At 41.4% G+C, this 20,795-nt stretch overlaps 1 protein-coding gene and 1 long non-coding RNA gene across 3 annotated transcripts in view; one reads left to right on the forward strand and one right to left on the reverse strand.

Annotated features, from left to right (window-relative positions):
- Positions 1-20,795, reverse strand: part of CYBB (cytochrome b-245 beta chain) — a 35,762-nt gene that overhangs the window by 11,258 nt on the left and 3,709 nt on the right. For both annotated transcript variants that reach the window (XM_022565595.3, XM_022565596.2), the window contains 6 exons: positions 20,370-20,480; positions 11,081-11,165; positions 10,258-10,403; positions 7,507-7,697; positions 3,813-3,942; positions 1,601-1,693 (listed from right to left, as the gene is read on the reverse strand). In XM_022565595.3, coding sequence (XP_022421303.1) covers positions 1,601-1,693; positions 3,813-3,942; positions 7,507-7,697; positions 10,258-10,403; positions 11,081-11,165; positions 20,370-20,480 — 756 coding nt within the window. The remainder of the gene's footprint in view (positions 1-1,600; positions 1,694-3,812; positions 3,943-7,506; positions 7,698-10,257; positions 10,404-11,080; positions 11,166-20,369; positions 20,481-20,795) is intronic.
- Positions 17,077-19,482, forward strand: LOC149744344 (uncharacterized). The gene is made up of 2 exons (XR_016391440.1): positions 17,077-17,651; positions 19,420-19,482. It is a non-coding gene; the product is annotated as an uncharacterized LOC149744344 (long non-coding RNA).

Genomic DNA, 20,795 nt, shown 5'->3' on the forward strand with positions numbered 1-20,795 from the left:
CCCGTGAGGAGTAGGACAATAGGAAATCCTTTTAAGAAAAATTGCCAAGCATTTCCAAAACTTGTGATTCAAATATAAGTTATATGACAAGGCTGTAACCAACTTCCCTTCATCACTGAAATAAGGAGGTGTAGAGCTTCATTTTGAAACAGAAAATAAAAATGGATGAAAATGAGTTTGAAAATTATGTTGCTCACGTTGCAATTTTGTGTGGTGAGAATGAGTTCCACCATATTGCAATTTTGCTACCACAGGGAACATCGGGATAGAAGGGAATAAAATGCACTAGTGGACAGCATTGTCACCAGAATACTTTTGGATAGTACCTTGTTTCTTATGTGTGTTTACATGAGAAGAAAATGAATACTTATTTTCTTCAAAGGCAAACAAGTTTGCCTTAGAAATAGGCTTAGAGGAAATACTTGTCTGGTTAGTTCATTCTAGTCTAGTAAGGGAAATTTTGTGGTGGTTCTTTTTGCTGATCTGTGGGCTTTTTCTCATAGTACAATATAAATATCATAAAAGGAGAACTGTTGTGGCCTCCTATATTTCAAGGTTTCCAATGCCAGCTGGACTAACTTTACTATGACCTTCCATAGATGCCAAGAAAGAAGAGCTAGGGTGGTGGAGTGGAAGATTTTTTGTGTTTTGCAAAAGCAACCCATGGTAAGCTTTTGGTAAATACTTTCTGAACTGAACTAAATTTTATTTGATAAAAATAGTCCTGTCTGATGTTTCCTGAAACTATAATAAGGCAATTCCGTTTCTATTTATTTAGTTGGATATTTATTTATTTAATGATAAGAAGCAGCATAGACGTGTGGGGAAAAACCACTATATACTTGAAGTTAGCGGATTCAATTCTAAATGCAGTTTAGTTATTAGCTCATTTGAGACTTTGAGTACATTAACTCTGATACTCTGTGACTGTATACAAAGCACAGAGACCTGCCCTTGGTTCCCTGGTTCTTTTGGCATCTGAATATTTTAAGGCTCAGTGCATGACCTTTTGAACTCACCTCTTTTGCTTCTTTACTCTTTTTTTTTTTTTTTTTTTTGCGGTACGCGGGCCTCTCACTGTTGCGGCCTCTCCCGTTGAGGAGCACAGGCTCTGGACGCGCAGGCCCAGTGGCCACGGCTCACGGGCCCAGCCGCTCCGCGGCATGTGGGATCCTCCCGGACCGGGGCACGAACCCGCGTCCCCTGCATCGTCAGGCGGACCCTCAACCACTGCGCCACCAGGGAAGCCCTGCTTCTTTACTCTTAACTAATCACATCATCTCTCTATGCTCCTCCCCTCTACATACACACACACACACACACACACACACACACACACACACACAGGGATTCATTTACACAAAACATTTGGGTTCACTTTTCAACAGAAAATGTTAACTTTTAGTTTCCCCAATTAAAAGGCCCAATCATTTGATTATCAAGCTAGGTACGTTGAAACAAACTGTAGGTCATCTCTCTGCTCTAAGTTTAAACAAAATAAACTGAGTAAAAGTGAGATCTGACAATGATATAGAGGACTTGGATAGACTTGTCCATGATATAGTTAGATAGTATTAGTAATTCCTAACCCAGCCAATACCTTGGTGATGACCACCTTCTGTTGAGATCGCCAAAACCGTACCAACCTCTCACAGAGATACAGGAACATGGGACCCACTATCCATTTCCAAGTCTGTAATCAGAGCAAACAATGAAAAAAGGATGTGTTAAGGGGCGGTAGTTGATAAAAGATTCATGGGGACAAAACATTTTAGAAGTTCACCTTTTTTGGTTTGTTTAAATATTCCATGATAGACTAGTAAATTTCTTCTAAAATATCTAAAGTTAAAATAAATTTTTGAGCCAGTAAAAATGAACATTCTCCTTGCCCACATTGGGGAACTATATCTACAGTATGGAACTTTCCCAAGAGGAACTTCCCACAAGAATGGGATTTCCTCCTATTGTCGCAATAGGAGTTGCAATAACCCTACAGCAGAGTAAGGTTGGTTTCAGAATTAACATTTCTCTAAAGGATAGCATTTCAACAACATCGTATTTTTAATGCAACGTTGCAATTACTTTCTCTTGGTCATGTAGCCAAAGCTTCATTCTTTGCAACATGAGAAATTCCACACTAGAATTTAGCTCTGCCTCCAATATCCTGGCAAGTTCTAGGAGCTATGCAATGCACTTTCTCTAGGGTGCTCTCTTGTCAGAATCTGCAGTGTTTCAGAACACTGGAATTACCCCGTGGCATTACTGGCTATACAAAAACATTTAGGCCAAACAGATCCATCCTGGGATTCAGTCAGTTAGGTTCCTAGATGAATATCTGAAGTAGCAAAGAATTTTAGAAGTCGATATCATCTAAAATACAACATTCCAGAAGGGATTCCAAGAGGGAAAAAAAATCCCAGAGTGCTTCCCATAGTCTCGCCTATGATCTTTCTATGAAAAATTTTAAGAAAGTTATTGTTGGAAGTTGAGAGCACCCAAATGTCCCTATCTCCAGCCTAAGTTGAAGAATATCTGCCCGGAAGTCATAAATGCTCTGCTACTGGCCTTCATTTTCATGGGACAGATTTTTCAAACGGTCTAGCATCATCCATCTATGTCCTGGCTGCCACCTGGGGCCCCATTGAATGGAGCCAGGTCTTGGACATCACTTCTAATCTCCCCAGAAACCCAGGAGCTCCTCTGAGGTAGATGCCTGTGAAGGTAGCAGCGCTCTGACTTAGCTGTCTTCAAGGAAATGTGCCTTCCCCGGCTCATAAGAGGACCTGCAATAGAGTTCCCTTTTAATCCTTTCTATTGATGTCTGCATGTAGTGGGGGTAGTTCACTGATGTGTCTGCTTGCTTTCATTAATGAGCAAGGATGCTGAAAGATGTTGAGTCCGCAGACAGCATGCTGTTTCTAGAGGAAGAGTACTCCTATATTATGAGAGTCAGAAAAAAGGAAGGAGAAAATGGGATGGGAAATTTGCCTTTATATTATACTGTGCTTAAGGACAAAATAATCCTCCTGTTCAGAAGCCCTGTACAAAGGTTGATTTTTGCTTAGTTTTGTACCAATGGCTAGCATAATAACCAATACAGTATACTGCTTGCCAATGGGGGAAAGGGTATGAAGATCACAGCGTCCACTGCTCACTCTATGGAACGGAGATATTGAGAATAAACAAAACGGAGTTCTTCAGAGCTCCCAACAAAAGGTAAATATTTCAGCATCTTTTCCCTTGGTCATCCTTGCCACACTCCTGCTCTACCATGAAGTGCCAATGGCATGACCCTGGCTCTGCAGCCTCCTTTATGCCTCATAGACGGGACCTCCTGATACCTAATGGCAGCTCTATGTGCCACCTCACAAATTTCCTTCCCAGCTCTGAAAGCTGTATAGAAAGACTTACTTCCTGGAATCTGAAGAGGCTCCTGCCTCCTTATAAATCATAATCTGAGCTTTCCAACTCGGCTCAGGATGGAATCCCTCTGAAAATCATTAACTGGTATTATTGTGGCCATCACAACCAGAAGAGAAGAGGTAGAACTTCTTGAACCCAAAAGCACTTTAAAAAACAATACTTTTCCAAGTTTTATATCAGGATGTTCATAACAGACTAATGTAAAGCTTACTTTTCAAGAACTAATTCTAGACAATAAGCATAGCAGAAAAACACTGGATACTTATAACATCCTAGCAGTTCCGTGACATTCGTAACGGACAACTCTATGACATTTGTATCTCTTTCTTAGACACAGTTTGAAGATTGTTGGTAATGAAACTATAATAGCTACAATGAATTGTACATACCATAGGAGGGTTCCCAGAGAACTCTGGGATTGGGCAGTCCTTTATTTTTCCCCATTGTGAGATGTTTTGATAACATTCTCTTGGCTTGTGTTTCAACAAACTCTCTGCGGTCTGCCCACGTACAATTCGCCTGAGGAGGAAATGTAAGTCCAGAACATTAAGAAACAAGAGATTAAATTCTTAGTTTTCTGAGATTCTGACATATTTTTATTAGTATTCTCATATGGTTCCTATACTTTTCACTTAAAAGTAATACTTCTTGCCCCCTCCAAATAGATTAGAGGAAGGGAAAGAAAATTCATGATCTTTAGTAATAGAAAAAAAAAAATATGGGGACTTCCCTGGCGATCCAGTGGTTAAGATTCCATGCTTCCACTGCAGGGGTTGTGGGTTCGATCCCTGGTCGGGGAACTGAGATCCCACATCCCCCATGCCGTGCAATGTAGCCCAAAAAAAAAGAAAAAGAAAAAGAAAAAAATACGTACAATGGCACAAAGGATATTTATATATAACATTATAGAGGGTAAGTTTTGGATCATCAGTACATGTTTTCTGAAAGGCAACATTAGTGCTTCTGTTTCAAGTATTATTCTCATTTATAAACAAACAAATAAAAAGAGAAAAACTGCAAATCCAACAGAGCAACCGCTGGCCCATACAGTACCATTGTGCAAATTAGAACAAGATGCCCCCTCTTTGAGGACAGCTCTAGAGGCAAGAGCTTGGCCAGCAGAGCATGGGCTAATTTCTTCCCCTTGGCCAGGCACCCTTATGTAGTTGACAACCCATACAACCATTTACAGTAGCCCTGAGGCTCAGTACAAATCTTTTATTTGTTGTTTCAAAATAGTCTAAATTCAACCAAAACGTTGAAATCCACTTAAGATGACTTAATTTTGTAGAGATTATGCCATTCTCACAGACATCAACGCTGATGGTGTGTCCCTTGAAGTGCTCGGAGCCCATTCACTTCAATTCAATAAATATTAATTGAGCAACTACTAAAACATAAGACAATGCAGGTTGAGTGGGAACAGAGGGAGGGAGGCACAAAGTTAAGTCATGTCCCTGACCTGAAGGAACATAAATGACAAGGTCTTCAGAATACATAATAAGAAGAGACACAGAAGGCCCTTTGCTTGGGGGACCTAAAAGTTTGTTTGGGGGACCTAAAATTTATTATGCCAGTTGGTATATTCAGAGGATGTTTTAATTCAAGGTCACTAACCATCGCTTTCTATCCCTAGGTCTTGGGGAAGAGAATTACCATGTATTGAGCATCTATCACATGCCAAGCCTGGGAAAGGCACTGTACACAAATTATTTCAGGTAATTCGCATAACAGGCCTGAAATGTAAGTATTAGTACTCTCATTTTATGTATAAGGACACCAAGGCTTAGAGAGACTAGGTAACCAGAAGCAGAATGATTTGGTGAAAGCAATTCTGGACCCAAGCCAGACAGCCTTGGTTTCACATCCCGCGTCCACCCCTTGCTAATTTGGTGGCCTTAGGCAAGTTATTTAACTTCTTTTGAGCCTCAGTTTCTTCAGCTATAAGATAGGTATAAGTACCTCATTAAAAGTTCGTTTTAGTAATCAACTGGCATGATGCATATAAAACGCCAGACACAAAGTCAGCGTCCAACAAATGATAACTATTAAAGCTCTTAATGTTCAAGGTCACTTGGGGAGTAAGTGATAGAAAAAAAATCGGATTTTCTCCTTCTCTTCTCAATGCCAGGACCGGAAGTCAGAAAACCTGGCTTTTAATCCCAGCTCAGCTGCTACCTAGCCAGGAGACCGAGCAATCAGCCAACCAGCATAAGTAGCAGATTCTCCTCAGATGGAGAACGGGGTACATATATCTCCTCTGCCGGCTCCAGAGGAAAATACATATCTATGAAACTATACAAACGTAAAGTGGTGGAATTACTAAGCTAGAGAGGGGAAGAAATTCAGTTTTGTTTTTTTTTTTTTCTCTAGGATTTTCTGAAACAGCTGGATGATGACCGAGTCCCATTTAAAGATACTCAAATGCTTTTAGGAGAGTTAAGAGAGTCTTTGTCTACAAAGATTTTTCAGTGCTTAGAAAGAGATGACCAGGCGTCAGCGTTAGCAAGTTGATCAAGAATGCACTTGAGGACAGGGAACAATATTCAGTATCCTGTACTAACCTATAATGGAAAAGAATATGAAAAAGAATGGATATGTATAACTGAGTCACTTTGCTGTACACCTGAAACTAACATAACATTGTACATCAACTATACTTCAATGAAATAAATTTTAAAAAAAGAATGCACATGAGGGGTTGCCACAGGCTGCTTCTCTCCACCCTTCCCCTTTTTAGGTCTCAGCCACTTCTAGGCTGACTTGACTCAGACCAGAGTCATTGAGCCTTGACACCTACTTCCTCCACCCTTAGTTATCTGGAGCCCCATACCCACCGGGGAACTTCCCAGGTCTGCTTTTTGCGTGCAGGTGGGAGAATCAGCTAGTGTGAAAGAGTAGAAAAAGAAAGCCTGGTATGAAAGAAGGGTCCCAATAAGGCAAACTCTCCCAGCCACACATCCAGGCACCGTGTGTCTCTATGAGAGCATTCATCATGGCCTGCCTTAGCCCATCCGGTCTCCAACCCCAGCTATGCCACGGATAAACTGGTAGTGGCTTGGCTACACACTTTACCTTTTTTGGTCTGTTTCCTTGTCTACAATTTCCCCTGGAAATGGGGATAGTAAGGGCATCTCTACCTTTTGGAGATTAAAAGAAACATTTCATGTCTGCAACAAATGCTCAGTAGAAGCTAGCTTTTCCCTTTATTATGTTAGGATGCTTGAAGGCAAAACCATGTATTTCTCCTTCTAGTATTCCCCACAGTGCCTGAGATAGGTCCTCATACACAGTAGGCGATCAGTGAATGATTGGCTTGAATCAAAACTCATTGAACGGGGACTTCCCTGGAGGCTCAGCGGATAAGAATCTGCCTGCCAATGCAGGGGACACGGGTTCGAGCCCTGGTCCGGGAAGATCCCACATGCCGTGGAGCAACTAAGTCCGTGTACCACAACTACTGAGCTTGCGCTCTAGAGCCCGCGAGCCACAACTACTGAAGCCCTGAGCCCTACAGCCCGTGCTCCGCAACGAGAGAAGCCACCGACTGCAATGAGAAGCCGGCACACTGCAAGGAAGAGTCGCTCCCGCTCGCCACAACTAGAGAAAGCCCACGTGCAGCAACGAAGACCCAACATAGCCAAAAATAAATAAAATTAAACAAACAAAAAAACTCATTGAACGACAGCAAACCCTTTCACCTGATTAATCATTAACCTCTCTGGTTTGGGAGCTTGTCTAATTTTCTAGGGATTAAGCCACAGGAAACATCATTGGAGACATCCGAGACCCTGCCAGCACTCTCAGCGTGCTTTCTATATGCTTGCAAAGATATTCAAAACTTTGGTGTATTTTTCCAGCTTGCTATAAATAACCGCACTATGAATCGTTATGAGTCGGGTACCAGAAACTAAAGTGGTGCTGAGTGGTTTCTATCAAAGTGACTTCTGTTTTCCCCTCATATTCCCTCAGCAGACAGGCTAAGGTCACACAAAGACAGGGAGGTCACTGTGCCTCTAACAGAGCATCACATCCGGAAACTGAGGGACATAAAATACTTGCTCTTGGAGTTTAAATACTCACTCAGCTCCATGGATGGCGAGACCAATGAAGAAGATCACAAAGAGATGGTGTGTGTACCAAAATACTTCAAAGTAAGACCTCCTGATGGTTTTGGTGGAGGAGGTGATAATTAATATGAGGCAGAGCGTGATGACAACTCCAGTGATGCCTGCCAGCCGAGTCACAGCCACGTACAGGCCTCCTTCGGGATTCTGTAAAACACACACACACACACATTATTTGTAGGCTCTCAAAAGCAGGGCTACCTATTTATAAAGTGTCCAGTGAATAAGGCAATAGGCATTTTCATCCCCCCTTTAGATTATCCTAACCATCCCCCCAACAGAGTGGTGTAGAATTGGAATAGATATTTCCAAATTTAAAAAAGTCTTACATCTTCTTTACCCATTCATCCGATGATGGACACTTAGGTTGTTTCCATCTCCGTATATACAATGGAATATTACTCAGTCATAAAAAGAAACGAAATTGAGCTATTTGTAATGAGGTGGATAGACCTAGAGTCTGTCATACAGAGTGAAGTAAGTCAGAAAGAGAAAGACAAATACCGTATGCTAACACATATATATGGAATTTAAGAAAAAAAATAATGTCATAAGAACCTAGGGGTAAGACAGGAATAAAGACACAAACCTACTAGAGAATGGACTTGAGGATATGGGGAGAGGGAAGGGTAAGCTGTGACAAAGCGAGAGAGAGGCATGGACATATATACACTACCAAACGTAAGGTAGATAGCTAGTGGGAAGCAGCCGCATAGCACAGGGAGATCAGCTCGGTGCTTTGTGACCGCCTGGACGGGTGGGAGAGGGAGGGTGGGAGGGAGACACAAGAGGGAAGAGATATGGGAACATATGTATATGTATAACTGATTCACTTTGTTATAAAGCAGAAACTAACACACCATTGTAAAGCAATTATACTCCAATACAGATGTTAAAAAAAAAAAGTCTTACATGGTTGAGGTATCATAGGAAATATCAACTGACACACAGAAAGAGTTCTAAGGGAGTATCAAAGAAAGTATCAACTATATGTCCTAAAAGGCTCTGAAGCTCTTTCTCCCTTTGATTTGAAAAGTGTCATAGTGCTTAGTTTGTAAATGTATTCTGTGCATGCCTAACATCTTAGGCTGCATTCCTCCAAAGCAGATCCTGAGATGAGGATTTAGAAAGAATGTGCTCCAGAAGAAGCTGGTAAGGGGATGGTTAATAGGATAGGAAAGAGGAACAAGTCAGGTAAGAGGACGATCTCGGGCCAAATCTTCAGCCTGATGCTGCAGGGGAACTGTGGAGGGTAAATTACACCTTAGAGTTTATCCTGACTCAAGGCAAGGAAGCTGGGTTTTCATGGCCTGCACCCATCAGTTATTGGTTAAGAGCTGCTCAACGAGATAGCTATCCAGGCCCTTTCAGATATGGGCAAAGGGACTTTGGGCAAAGGGACTCCAGTAGCCCCAGGGCAGTCCTTTGAGGAACAAAAGCAAATAGAGGAAATTGAAAGTGAAAGCACACAGAAGGGTAGGGGAGCACAGACATAGTAAAAGTGATCTGAAGAGATCTGGGCACAGCACTGCAGTGTCAGCTCACTCGATATGTTAACACGGCCACCCTTACGTATCATTGTACAATGAACAAGTAAAAGAAAAATTATCCAAGACATTATAGAAAAAGAATTTCTATTTTATTTGATGTGCTTTAATTCTGTCCCTAAATAGACCAGGCACATTTTTTTATATCAGCCTGAGGATAATTATTTCTACAAAATCATGGAACTCTTCTTGTAATCTATTCTAAACAGACAAGGAAACATGTTTGGAATTCGGCACATGAAGATAACTTAGAGCTTCTCCCTCTGAGTGTAGAAAGCCTCAGCAACTGCTGGAAGGGAAAAAGTCCTTGCCTGAGGATTCCCCAAATGGCTGCCCCTGGAGCAATTAGCAGACATAGGCCACCTCTCAGATGTTGTAGGCAAGAAAGAGGAAATGCACTGCTGACAGATGTCAGCTGGTGGCTGACCTGGTATTAACACCTCAGCCAGAGGGTTCCCTATTTCACATAAACGATTTCATAGAACACCAACATCAGAGAAGGTCATTCTGTCACTGTGATGGACTGACACAAAAACGAGACCACTCTGAAATCTTATCTGAGCCAAGACAAAAGCATGGGTGACTGCTGCCTCTTGACCTATTACAGATTTAACCCCATTCTTCTGCCTCCTAGAAAAAAAATTATTAAGATACCCAACGCTGGAACTGTCCCCAATTCCTGACCATACCTGATCCAGAGGAAATGCTTGCTTCCTGAAACCCCTCCTGAATCATCTAAAACAAGTCCCACAGCAAGCCTTTCTCAACACCCTCCTGAGATGCCCCCGACTTCCTCATAGTGTGAGGTCTCTTTGCTGCAGTAAGTAATAAACCCAACTTTGTTTGACTAGACTATGTTCCTGGCTTTCTTTGACTGTTGGGCGTTGCCATGGATAAGCCTGTGTTACTCCAGGCTCCACGTATACACATTCTGATAGGTGACTTTAAGAAACTGGAGAACATCTAGTGACCCTCTACATATGGGATCAGGAGTGTGGGAGACATTTTCTCTGTGGCCACATTCTTAGAACCTACAGAACTGTCCCTCTGATAGTCAACTTTTGTCATTGTTCTGACCAAGTAGAATTCTTCACTCACTGAAATCTAATCCTCAGTTTTAATGTCTACAGAACATCTGAATCAGGAAATAAGAGGCTTACCTTAATTCTTTGTCGAGCAAAATTGAGGTAAGTTTCACCAGGCTTATCTCCAATGTCAGAGAGTGCTATTGAATAAGGGTCAGAATTGTTGACTCGGGCATTGACACACCACTCCACATTAAATAGGTGTGCAATGGTGTGAATCGCTGAAGAGGGCACAGAAGAGAAACAAAGAGGGTGAAGTGTGTGTACAATTTTATTTGTAGCTGGGTTTCTGGCTGCAGCCCCTGACTCTATGATAAGTTAGTGGAGATTTGATAAGGATCCCTTCTTACACCACCACCACCACCTTAATAATTATAATAATAACACAAAATATACATAAACACATGAATACTATCGTATATACATATGTATATATATATATATATATATATAAACAATAATAAAAAGAAAGTGTTTAGCTAATAAAGGCTATCTTAAGAAATTCTCAACTTATGGGCTATGGCCCTTGTAGGATTATTGCAAGAAATCCATGAATCTACATGTTCAACCAAGTATTTAAAAGATGAATGAATAAAAGCTCTCATATGTGGACTAACAAACAATTTTGATGTTAAAAAGTGTGTAAAAGGGTGAATACACTGGGATTTTATCAGAAGAGCCTAAGGGGAAAAAGTTTTAAGACCTGAAGGAATAAATCCTAGTGTTGGGATGGCAGAAAGAGGGGCGAATATTTTTTCATAGAACTCATTCAAAAAGTACACATCCAATCACCACCTAATCTACCTGCAAAGGCTGATCCCTTATTTTAAAAATATCTTAGAGGGAACACTCTGGTTCCAAGTTTTCTTTGCAATCTCAAATATCTTAATGAACATACCAGTGTGAAGTGCAATCATCCATGCCACCATTTTATGAAAGGTGAGGTTCCTGTCCAGTTGTCTTCGAATTCTTGTTGAGCAGCACTTTGGATTAAAGGGAAAAGAATGAAATCGTAATTGTTAACAAGAAAGTTTTCTCTGTGCCAGGCATTAGACACATATCATCTCATTTAATTCTTATGACCACCCTAAAAACTACATCATTCTACCCATTTGACAGATGAGAACACTGAGGCTCAGATAGCTGTAGTCATCTTCCCAAGGTCAAACAGCCAATAAGTGGCATGGCTGGCTTAACCAATGTTTTAGGTTCTCGTACTATTAACATAAAAAGCCTCTCATGGAATCCATTGCTTAATTGTACAAAATATGAATTTGGACAGAAAACATCTAACTACATAGTTTCTAGTTCAGGTTAATTTATCTAATAACGAGGGGATATAGAAATTTTAAAAGGACAGGGCTGCCCTCAAAGACCTGAAGGTCCATGGGGATACAGACAAGTGAACAGTTCTAGAACAAGTGAATAGTTTTAGAATAGCACCCTTCCAGGACATAGACACTATGAGAGGAGAAAAAAAGTGTCCACCTGCATATGTTGATAGAGACAACATAACAAGGGAGATCATTAACAAAATAATCAGAGCAAAAATTATAATAGTACTTACAAAGAACTTGTGCAAGGAGCTGCTTTAAGTGTTTTTTTTAATTGTTTTTAAAATTTTTGACCGCACTGTGCAGCATGCAGGATCTTAGTTCCCTGACCAGGGATCGGACCTGCACCCCCTGCAGTGGAAGCACAGAGTCTTAACCACTGGACCGCCAGGGAAGTCCCTAGGAGCTGCTTTAAGTGTTTTACATGCATCGACTCATTTCATTCTTACATTAATCCTATGTGGGAGGTACCATTATTATCACCACATGACAGATGAGGAAACAAAGGCATAGAGAAGTTACCTTCCCTTAGGTTGCATAGTTAATAAGTGACAGAGCTGAGGTCTAAACCCAGGCTCTCTGATGCCAGAGATATCAACATTCTGATATTTCATACCTTTTATGATTACCTTGGCATTAAAATGGCATTTTGGTCAACTGGTTAGTGTAATTGTCCTACCGACATATGTTAGAAGATGTGGGTTTGAATCTGGATTTATGTCAATGCCCAAAGTAGAGAAAAAAAACAAAACAAAACCTGGTTTCTGGTTGAATCAGACAGAGCTTTGTTCTCTGAAAAGTGGTCAAGTGCTCGCTCTGGATGCTTTGTTTCCAAGGCTAGATGTACTGCCATAGAGATTCAGAAAACTTTTAAGGAGAACAGAGTGAAGTGCAAAAAACCCCCAAAACAAAACAAAAAGCTCAGGTATTTTAAATACCTGGTTCCAAACATATTCAATTTCAATATACAGGTGTTAAATATTTGGCTTATTTATTTTTAATAAAATGTTCTGGTTTTATAGAAAAAATAGAATTGCACAGAAAATTGTGCTTACTCCACTACCTCTGAGTTAGCTACATCTAGGGAGGGCAGGCTGTTTGGATCATGAAAGCAGGTTCCTGGAACTGCAGAAATACCAGTAAGGAAGACACTGAAGACTTCAGAGAAAGGAAAAAACATTTAGGCTTTATTGAGTGACTTCTGTGAGCCAGGCAGTTTACCCACAATCATTGCCTCATTTAATGTAACCAGATAAGTATTACTGTCCTTATTTTACAGATAACAAAACTAAAGCTAACTCTCACATTGGCTGGGATCCAAGACGATTTGTCTTCAAGGTTCATTCCCTTTTCCATGAAACCAAATGTAAAGATACAGTCACTATTATTCTACATGTCTAAAAACCAAGACAAGAAGTTAAGTGAAAGTACTCTATCTGGAAAGTGAGGTTAGAGGGAGTAAGTTTGGGAAGGGAAGGAAACCAATAAAGGGTGTATTAGCACATCAACTACCACTACCGTATCTTATCAGCGGGCTCTCCGATCAGGGAACTCTGGGAGACTGTGTAGGATACGCCCCCAGAGGTTTGTTACCTGAGGGGTTAGGAAACTTGGGTAGTCTCTACCAACTCCTATCCATCATTGGCTGAGGGCTCTTCCCAGGGCATCAACTCCCTGGCATTTCCGGCTTGTCCCAGGAGAGGGCTGAAAGAAAATCCTCAGGCAGAGAATGACCTGAGCTGGCAGAAGACAGCTGCCCCATGTACTGGAACTGACAGTGCAGAGGGAATACGGGTGGAACCCTACCAGCAGCAGCTACAACAAATTGTTCACCGGTGACTCAGGCTCTCAAAATAAGGGTTTCCTGGTTGAAATCACTTCTTTTACACTTCTGTTGGTGAAGAATTGACTGTCCTGTTTTCTTTTATAGCCTCATTGTCTTTTGCGTTTACTTCAAGCGCCGTACATTGTTTTACTCCTTTGTAGTTTTTACAGTTTTAAGGAAATATATTTTTCCTGTTTCCTGATTGCTAGGTTCCTCCACAGCTTCGTAGAGTCCTTCTGGTAGGCAGAATTGTAAGATGTTCCCCAATGACCTTATATAATCTCCTCCCCTTGAGTGTGGGTGAGACCTGACCTATAACTATGATAGGATGACACTCCTGTGATTTTGTTACATCATATGGAAAAAGGGATTTTGCAGAGGTAATTAAAATCCCAAATTGACCTTAAGAGACAGATTACCTGGGTGGGCCTGACCCAATCACACGAGCCCTTTAAATCTGAGTCTAAAAGTCAGAAATCTTAGGTGCAAGAAGTATTTGATAGGCTGCTGCTGGCTTGAAGATGGAAGGGGCCACATGGCAAGGAATACACCTCGGATCTGAGAGCAGCCCCAGAGTAACTGTCAGCAAGAGACAGGGACCTTAGTCCTGCAGCTGCCAGGGACTGAATTTTGCCAACAAGAATGAGCTTGGAAGATTTTACCCAGAGTTTGCATATGAGTATTCAGCCCAGTTGACGCCTTGATGTCAGCTTTGTGACACCCTGAGTAACAGGATGCTGGACTTCTGCGCAGCTGTGAACTAGTAAACGGGAGTTGTTTTAAGCCTCTAAGTTTGTGGAAATTTGTTACACAGAAATAGATCATTTAATACAGTCCTCATTGGAGTGATAGACGCAATTGGAGTCCCAAGAATGAGAGAATGGGAATTAGTAGGGTCAGAAAGCAATTTGCCATCAGATATATCTGTGCTGGACCCCAGCCCTACCACCTAGCTGTGTGACATTGAACAATATGCTCAGTTTCCAGCTTTCTCACCTATATATTTATCATAATTATTCCCTCGTAGGTCTGTTTCATAGATTCATTGAGAGGTATTTAATAAACACTCGCGCTTTTTTTGGTATCATTATTTAACTTTTCAGCTAGTATGGCACGGCTCCCCAGCTAGAGGGTAAGCATCCTGTGTGCAGAGCAATATATCATGTATTTTTAACAATCCTTACATAACTATTTGGTTAAATGACATTTTCACTGTCCTAGAACCCAAGGCAATTATTCTAAACCTATAGAGATGTATTTACCCACATATCTATACATGCCAAACGATTTTCTTTTCTACTTCCAGACAAATTGTTTTGAAACTTTTGGGGGAAAAGATACTTGCTCCTGCATGCTGACTTTGAAGAAAAGGAATGTAGTTTTCTCATGGTCTCTACACTGTCTCCATAGTTCTACCCTTATCATCATCAACATGGATCGTCAAAAATACGAAACAATAGATTTCAATGTCTCTTATCAGCTTGAGCAACAAACTGTTAGAGAAAAGTTAACTGAGTGCCAGAAAAATGGAGAGATGTGCTTGGGAAACACAAGGTCCATTCCGTAATAGTCTGATCTTAATAGGTGGTTCAAAAAAATGCTATTTAGTATGAAATACATACATTTTATTAGAAGAAAAAACGGAGACTCTTAGTCACTAATGAGTTAGTAGAACTAAGGTCCTACCAGGGCACCAATCCCTCATTTTTCCAAGCCACCCTCTATAGTGTGGTCAGGAATGGCAAACACATCCAAAGAGAAGCCGTAAGCCATGATTATACGGGGCTTCCAGATATAATTTCCTCATCATTTCCTGACAAGGGGGCAAGATGGCTGGTTGGTGGGGTAGAAAGGGAGGGCTCTGCTGCCTGTGACTGCCCAGGGCTTTTTTCTCCCTCCCTACCACGCAGAAACCATTTTTATGCTTTTGAGTCACTTGTGAATTACCGCCAGCCACCTACTAATTACCCAAGCTGCCATCATGCACAACAGCTTCCTCACCGAACAACTGCTCTTCTTTTTGCCATTGACTTCTAAAGGGAAGTTCCTCTGTTGCTCTCAACTAGAGCCTTGCCCAATCTCAATAAGCTAACATTCAAGTGCAAGGGAGATTATTGAGTTATCTCGGCAGCTTGCTATGCTCGATTCAAACTGTGAGAGCAAAAAAATTCAAAACATTGAGAAATGGAACAAAGAAGTGCATATTTAGTGGGGCAGAACATTAGCTTCTGTAACATGAGTGTTATGGAAACTTTAAAGTTCTACTTTATGTACACCTGGTCTCGCCACAGGTGCCATGAATGAATCTGAATTAGATATTTATATGCAGTTTGCGAGAAATTGCAAAAGCCAGCCTTGAATCTACAGAACTCAGGCAAAGAAACTGACAGTAATGTTGAAACCTGGTGGCAGTAGAATATGTGATAAATATGAAGAACACCACTGCATTTGTACAGCACTGCCTATAATTTAGAAATTACATGTTTATCTTCTATCTCTTCCATAAAACTCTAAGCTCCCTGAGCTCATGGCTCATCCATGTCTTACTCTCTACGCACTCTACGTCCACTGTGCTTAGCATATAGTTGGCACTCAACAAATATTTGTTAACTGACAACTCATTAGTTGACAGGCTTAGTCCATTAACACACTTTTAGAATATCATTCATATTCATTCTTACACTTGCATTATCTTACCTACTTTTTAGCTAAAAACAACAACAAAAAGAAAAACAACAACTATGAGACAGGAAGTCCAAGAGCCTTGCCCTGGACCACATGGTCAGATATAGAGCTATATCGAGGGCCTCTGACTCCCAGGCTATATAAGGTTAGAGAAAAGAGCTCACTCTCTTCCCTTCCTGTTTCTTTCTGATCTTCAGACTAGAACTTCCATCCAAGTTGAGGTTATTAAGGCTTCTTTGGGGACTTCTGTATGCTGAGTCCCACCATTCCCCATTTCCCTCGACAGAGCACGCTCAGAGTCTTTACCCCTAGTTTTCCTGGGGTGGGCCAACCCTGTGGTTTTCTTTCTTTCTCCAGTTCTGTGACTGTTAGGTTTGCATAAAGGCCTACTAATAAATCCTTGAAGTTACAACACCCCTGTCACTTCTAGCCTAGGTTATTCAGCCTGCCCAAATATTCATATATACATGATGGCCTTTCTAAGACCATAGGACCACCACAAGAGAGTTTTTTTTGTTTTTCGTTTTTGCGGTACGCGGGCCTCTCACTGTTGTGGCCTCTCCCGTTGTGGAGCACAGGCTCTGGATGCACAGGCTCAGCGGCCATGGCTCACAGGCCCAGCCACAAGAGAGTTTTGAGTTTAGGTGGCATGCGGGAAAGTGAACAGGCTCTGGAGGCACAAGCACCTGGGTTGGAATCCCAACACTCTCAATGAATTTCATCCCCACCTCACTAGCCTGACATGCAGATTTCACGAGGTGAGGTCTAGGAAGACTCAGTAAGTGGCAGGTGTTATAATTTCCAACATTAGTCACAGCATGTGTACTCATTTTACTCGCAATCAGAATAGAAGGTTCTTTGCCCAGTTAACATTTCAGATTGGGAAATCTGGAGGAGGGACACACCCCATCTGTAAAAGAATCTTACTTGCTGCTAATTTTTACAAATATTTTCTTTGACATACAGGTCTCTCTGGTTAGAGAGTTGAGTGTCTCTGCAATTTGAAGAGCTGCCTCATTTCACCCCTGTCTTTAGAGACCCTCATGAGGATCTTCCCTCCTTTTAGGCCACAGGAAGCCTAAAAGTGGCCATTACAACATGTGCCACTCATGGGGCATGGCCACGCAACGGCATCGCAATTTGGGCCTGTGGGGTAACAAGGATTTCTTAACAGGCTGTCCTGGCGAAAACACTGCCTGTTTCTCAGGGTTTACTTCCTCTAAATAGAAAGTATTTGAACAGGGGGTGGGAGGAGAATAAAAAAGCTACAGTCCCCGAACTTCATTTAGCAAATGTTCATTGGGCACCTGCAATATGCCAGATGTTGTACTTTACAGGTGGCTCATCAATAAAACTTTGCAATTACCCTATGATCCAGCAATCCCACTCCTGGGCATATATCCGGACAAAACTCTAATTCAAAAAGATACATGCACCCCAATGTTCATAGCAGCACTATTCACAAGAGCCAAGACATGGAAACGACCTAAATGTCCATCAACAGATGAATGGATAAAGAAGATGTGGTACATATATACGATGGAATACTACTCAGCCATAAAAAGAATGAAATCATGCCATTTCCAGCAACATGGATGGACCTAGAGACGATCATACTAAGTGAAGTAAGTCAGAAATAAAGACAAATACCATAGGATATAACTTATATGTGGAATCTGAAATATGACACAGCTGAACCTATCTACGAAGCACAAACAGACTCACAGAGAGAACAGAGAGAACAGACCTGTGGTTGCCAAGGGGGAGCGGTGTGGGGGAGTTTGGGGTTAGTAGATGCAAACTATTACATATAGAACGGATGAACAACAAGGTCCTACTGTATAGCACAGGAAACTATATTCAGTGTCCTGTGATAAATTGTAATGGAAAAGAATATAAAAAGAATGTATATATATGAATAACTGAGTCAATTTGGTGTACAGCATAAATTAACACAACATTGTAAATCAACTATACTTCAATTTAAAAAAAAGAAAACTTTTCAATCAAATGGAATTCTACCTCTGTGGTTTCTTAGGTTAAAAAGATGATTTTGGAAATCCTTGTAATCAATGTCTACTGTTAGTTGTAGCCTGCTAACCCTATATTAGTAAATCAAGTATTGTATAGTTCTCAAAGAAAAAGAATCTCCTTAGGATCAATGTGAATTTAGTAAGACTAGAGAAAATGAGGCAGAGCTCAAGGCAAGTTTTGTTATTGGCAGTTTAGATCACGTTCCTTCACCCACTTAGTCTTCGATTACCAATTAAGTATTAACATCTCAGCTATACACTTAAGGTCCTAGTTTACCAGCAAAGCTCCAGCCTGACCTCAGACACCTGCCCTTTAAAATCCCTACACTCCCATCAAAGTATATTGCTTGCTTCTCTCCACTATAAATGACCTCTACTTAATAGGTAATTTTTTTAAAAGCTAGTTAATATAAAAAGAACATCTTATTAAAAGGAAAAAAAGAGGCTACTAGTCACTAATGGGCAGTGGAATGGGTCCCACCAGGGTATCAGTCCCTAACTTTGGAAGAGCTGCCCTCTATGGTGTGGTCAGGAATGGCAAACACATCTAAAGAGAAGCCACAAGTCATGATCACACAGGACTTTCAAGGATATGATTTCCTCACCATTCCCTGTGCTTTTGCCCATACCGTTTTCTCCATGTAGAATGTCTTTCTCTCTCCCTTATATCTCGTACAGGCTTATTTTATCCTTATATGCCCATATCTGATGCCACCTTCTCTAAGAAGCCTTTTTCCATCCCCTGCGCCACCTGATATAATTTCCCCCTCCTTTGATGGATTCCCTGTAGCTCCTTATTTGTAACATTTTGTGGGACCCATCATATTTTGCTTTGTATCGTATTAATTTGAGTACATGTGCAGATTCCAAGTTCCTCTTTTCTCATCTTTGTATAACAATATCAATAAGAAATTCGTATACCATTTTATAGATTACAAAAGCTCTTCCTACATAATCATTTTTTTCTTCTAGCATAGTATATTAGGGGCTCTCTGGATTGTTGAAGTGAGGGTGAAAGAGCCCGGGCATTTAGAAAGCTCTGAACTCCTCAATTCCATGGACATAACACCTGTCACATTCATTACATAGTGACTCATAGCTCATTGATCCCATCTTCTTTGGATATTATCCACAAAAGAGATTTTCTCTGACTTAAAAATTTTGAGAAACATGGCACTGTGAGATTAATTCCCAAATTTCACGTCAGTCTCATAAATCTCTGTTTATATACATATACATATATGTCATATGATGTATGTCTGTGTGTGTACATGCATATGTACTTTATTGCTATTGTTGAGGTATATGTTGATTGGTTGTTGTTTACTTTTTGTTTGTTTGTTTTTAATGTCTGTTCCAGGTTAAATGGCTATCCCAGGGAGCTCCACCAACAAATGATATAAAAATAAACTAGAGAATCAAGCATTGCTTGGCTTGTGAATATTGTACAGAGGTTGGAATCCTCACAAACTCTTGGTTTGCTTTTCCTATTGATACAGCCACTATGGAGAACAGTATGGAGCTTCCTCAAAAAACTACAAATAGAACTACCATATGACCCAGCAATCCCACTACTGGGCATATACCCTGAGAAAGCCATAATTCAAAAAGAGTCATGTACCACAACGTTCATTGCAGCTCTATTTACAATAGCCAGGACATGGAAGCAGCCTACGTGTCCATCAACAGATGAATGGATAAAGAAGATGTGGCACATATATACAATGGAATATTACTCAGCCATAAAAAGAAACGAAATTGAGTTATCTGTAGTGAGGTGGGTGGACCTAGAGTCTGTCATACAGAGTGAAGTAAGTCAGAAAGAGAAAGACAAATACCGTATGCTAACACATATATATGGAATCTAAGGGGAAAAAATGGCTCTGAAGAACCTAGGGGTAAGACAGGAATAAAGACACAGACCTACTAGAGAATGGACTTGAGGACATGGGGAGGGGGAAGGGTAAGCTGGGACAAAGTGAGAGAGTGGCATGGACATATATACACTACCAAACGTAAGGTAGATAGCTAGTGGGAAGCAGCCGCATAGCACAGGGAGATCAGCTCGGTGCTTTGTGACCACCTAGAGGGGTGGGATAGGGAGGGTGGGAGGGAGGGAGACACAAGAGGGAAGAGATATGGGAACATATGTATATGTATAACTGATTCACTTTGTTATAAAGCAGAAACTAACACACCATTGCAAAGCAATTATACTCCAATAAAGATGTTTAAAAAAAAGGGGGGTGCATTGAGCTTGATGGCCTTCGAAATTCTGAGGAACTCAAACTTTGTAATGTTGGTTCTTACCGCACTGGATCCCCTGAGGAAAGACAGTAGATTTCGACAGACTGGCAGCAGAATCAGCATGCAGTTGAAATTCAGGCAGGCTGCAGGGGCCCTGGCCAGTGCCAGCGCTGACTGGAAAAGGCAGGATAAGAAGCAGGGTGACTCTTGTGCGCCCAGGACACCGCCCGCCCCACTTGCCTACACCCACTCCCCCAGGCTTCCCAGCATGAGGCCCACACTCAAGAGATATCAAGTTATAGGGGCTTCCCTGGTGGCGCAGTGGTTGAGAGTCTGCCTGCCGATGCAGGGGACACGGGTTCGTGCCCCGGTCCGGGAGGATCCCACATGCCGCGGAGCGGCTGGGCCCGTGAGCCATGGCCGCTGAGCCTGCGCATCCGGAGCCTGTGCTCCGCAACAGGAGAGACCACAACAGTGAGAGGCCCGCGT

The sequence above is a fragment of the Delphinapterus leucas genome, chromosome X, assembly GCF_059928025.1.
Source record: "Delphinapterus leucas isolate spDelLeu-1000000601 "Yukka" chromosome X, BTC_Dleu_Yukka2, whole genome shotgun sequence".
In the NCBI taxonomy this organism is placed as follows: Eukaryota; Metazoa; Chordata; class Mammalia; order Artiodactyla; family Monodontidae; genus Delphinapterus; species Delphinapterus leucas.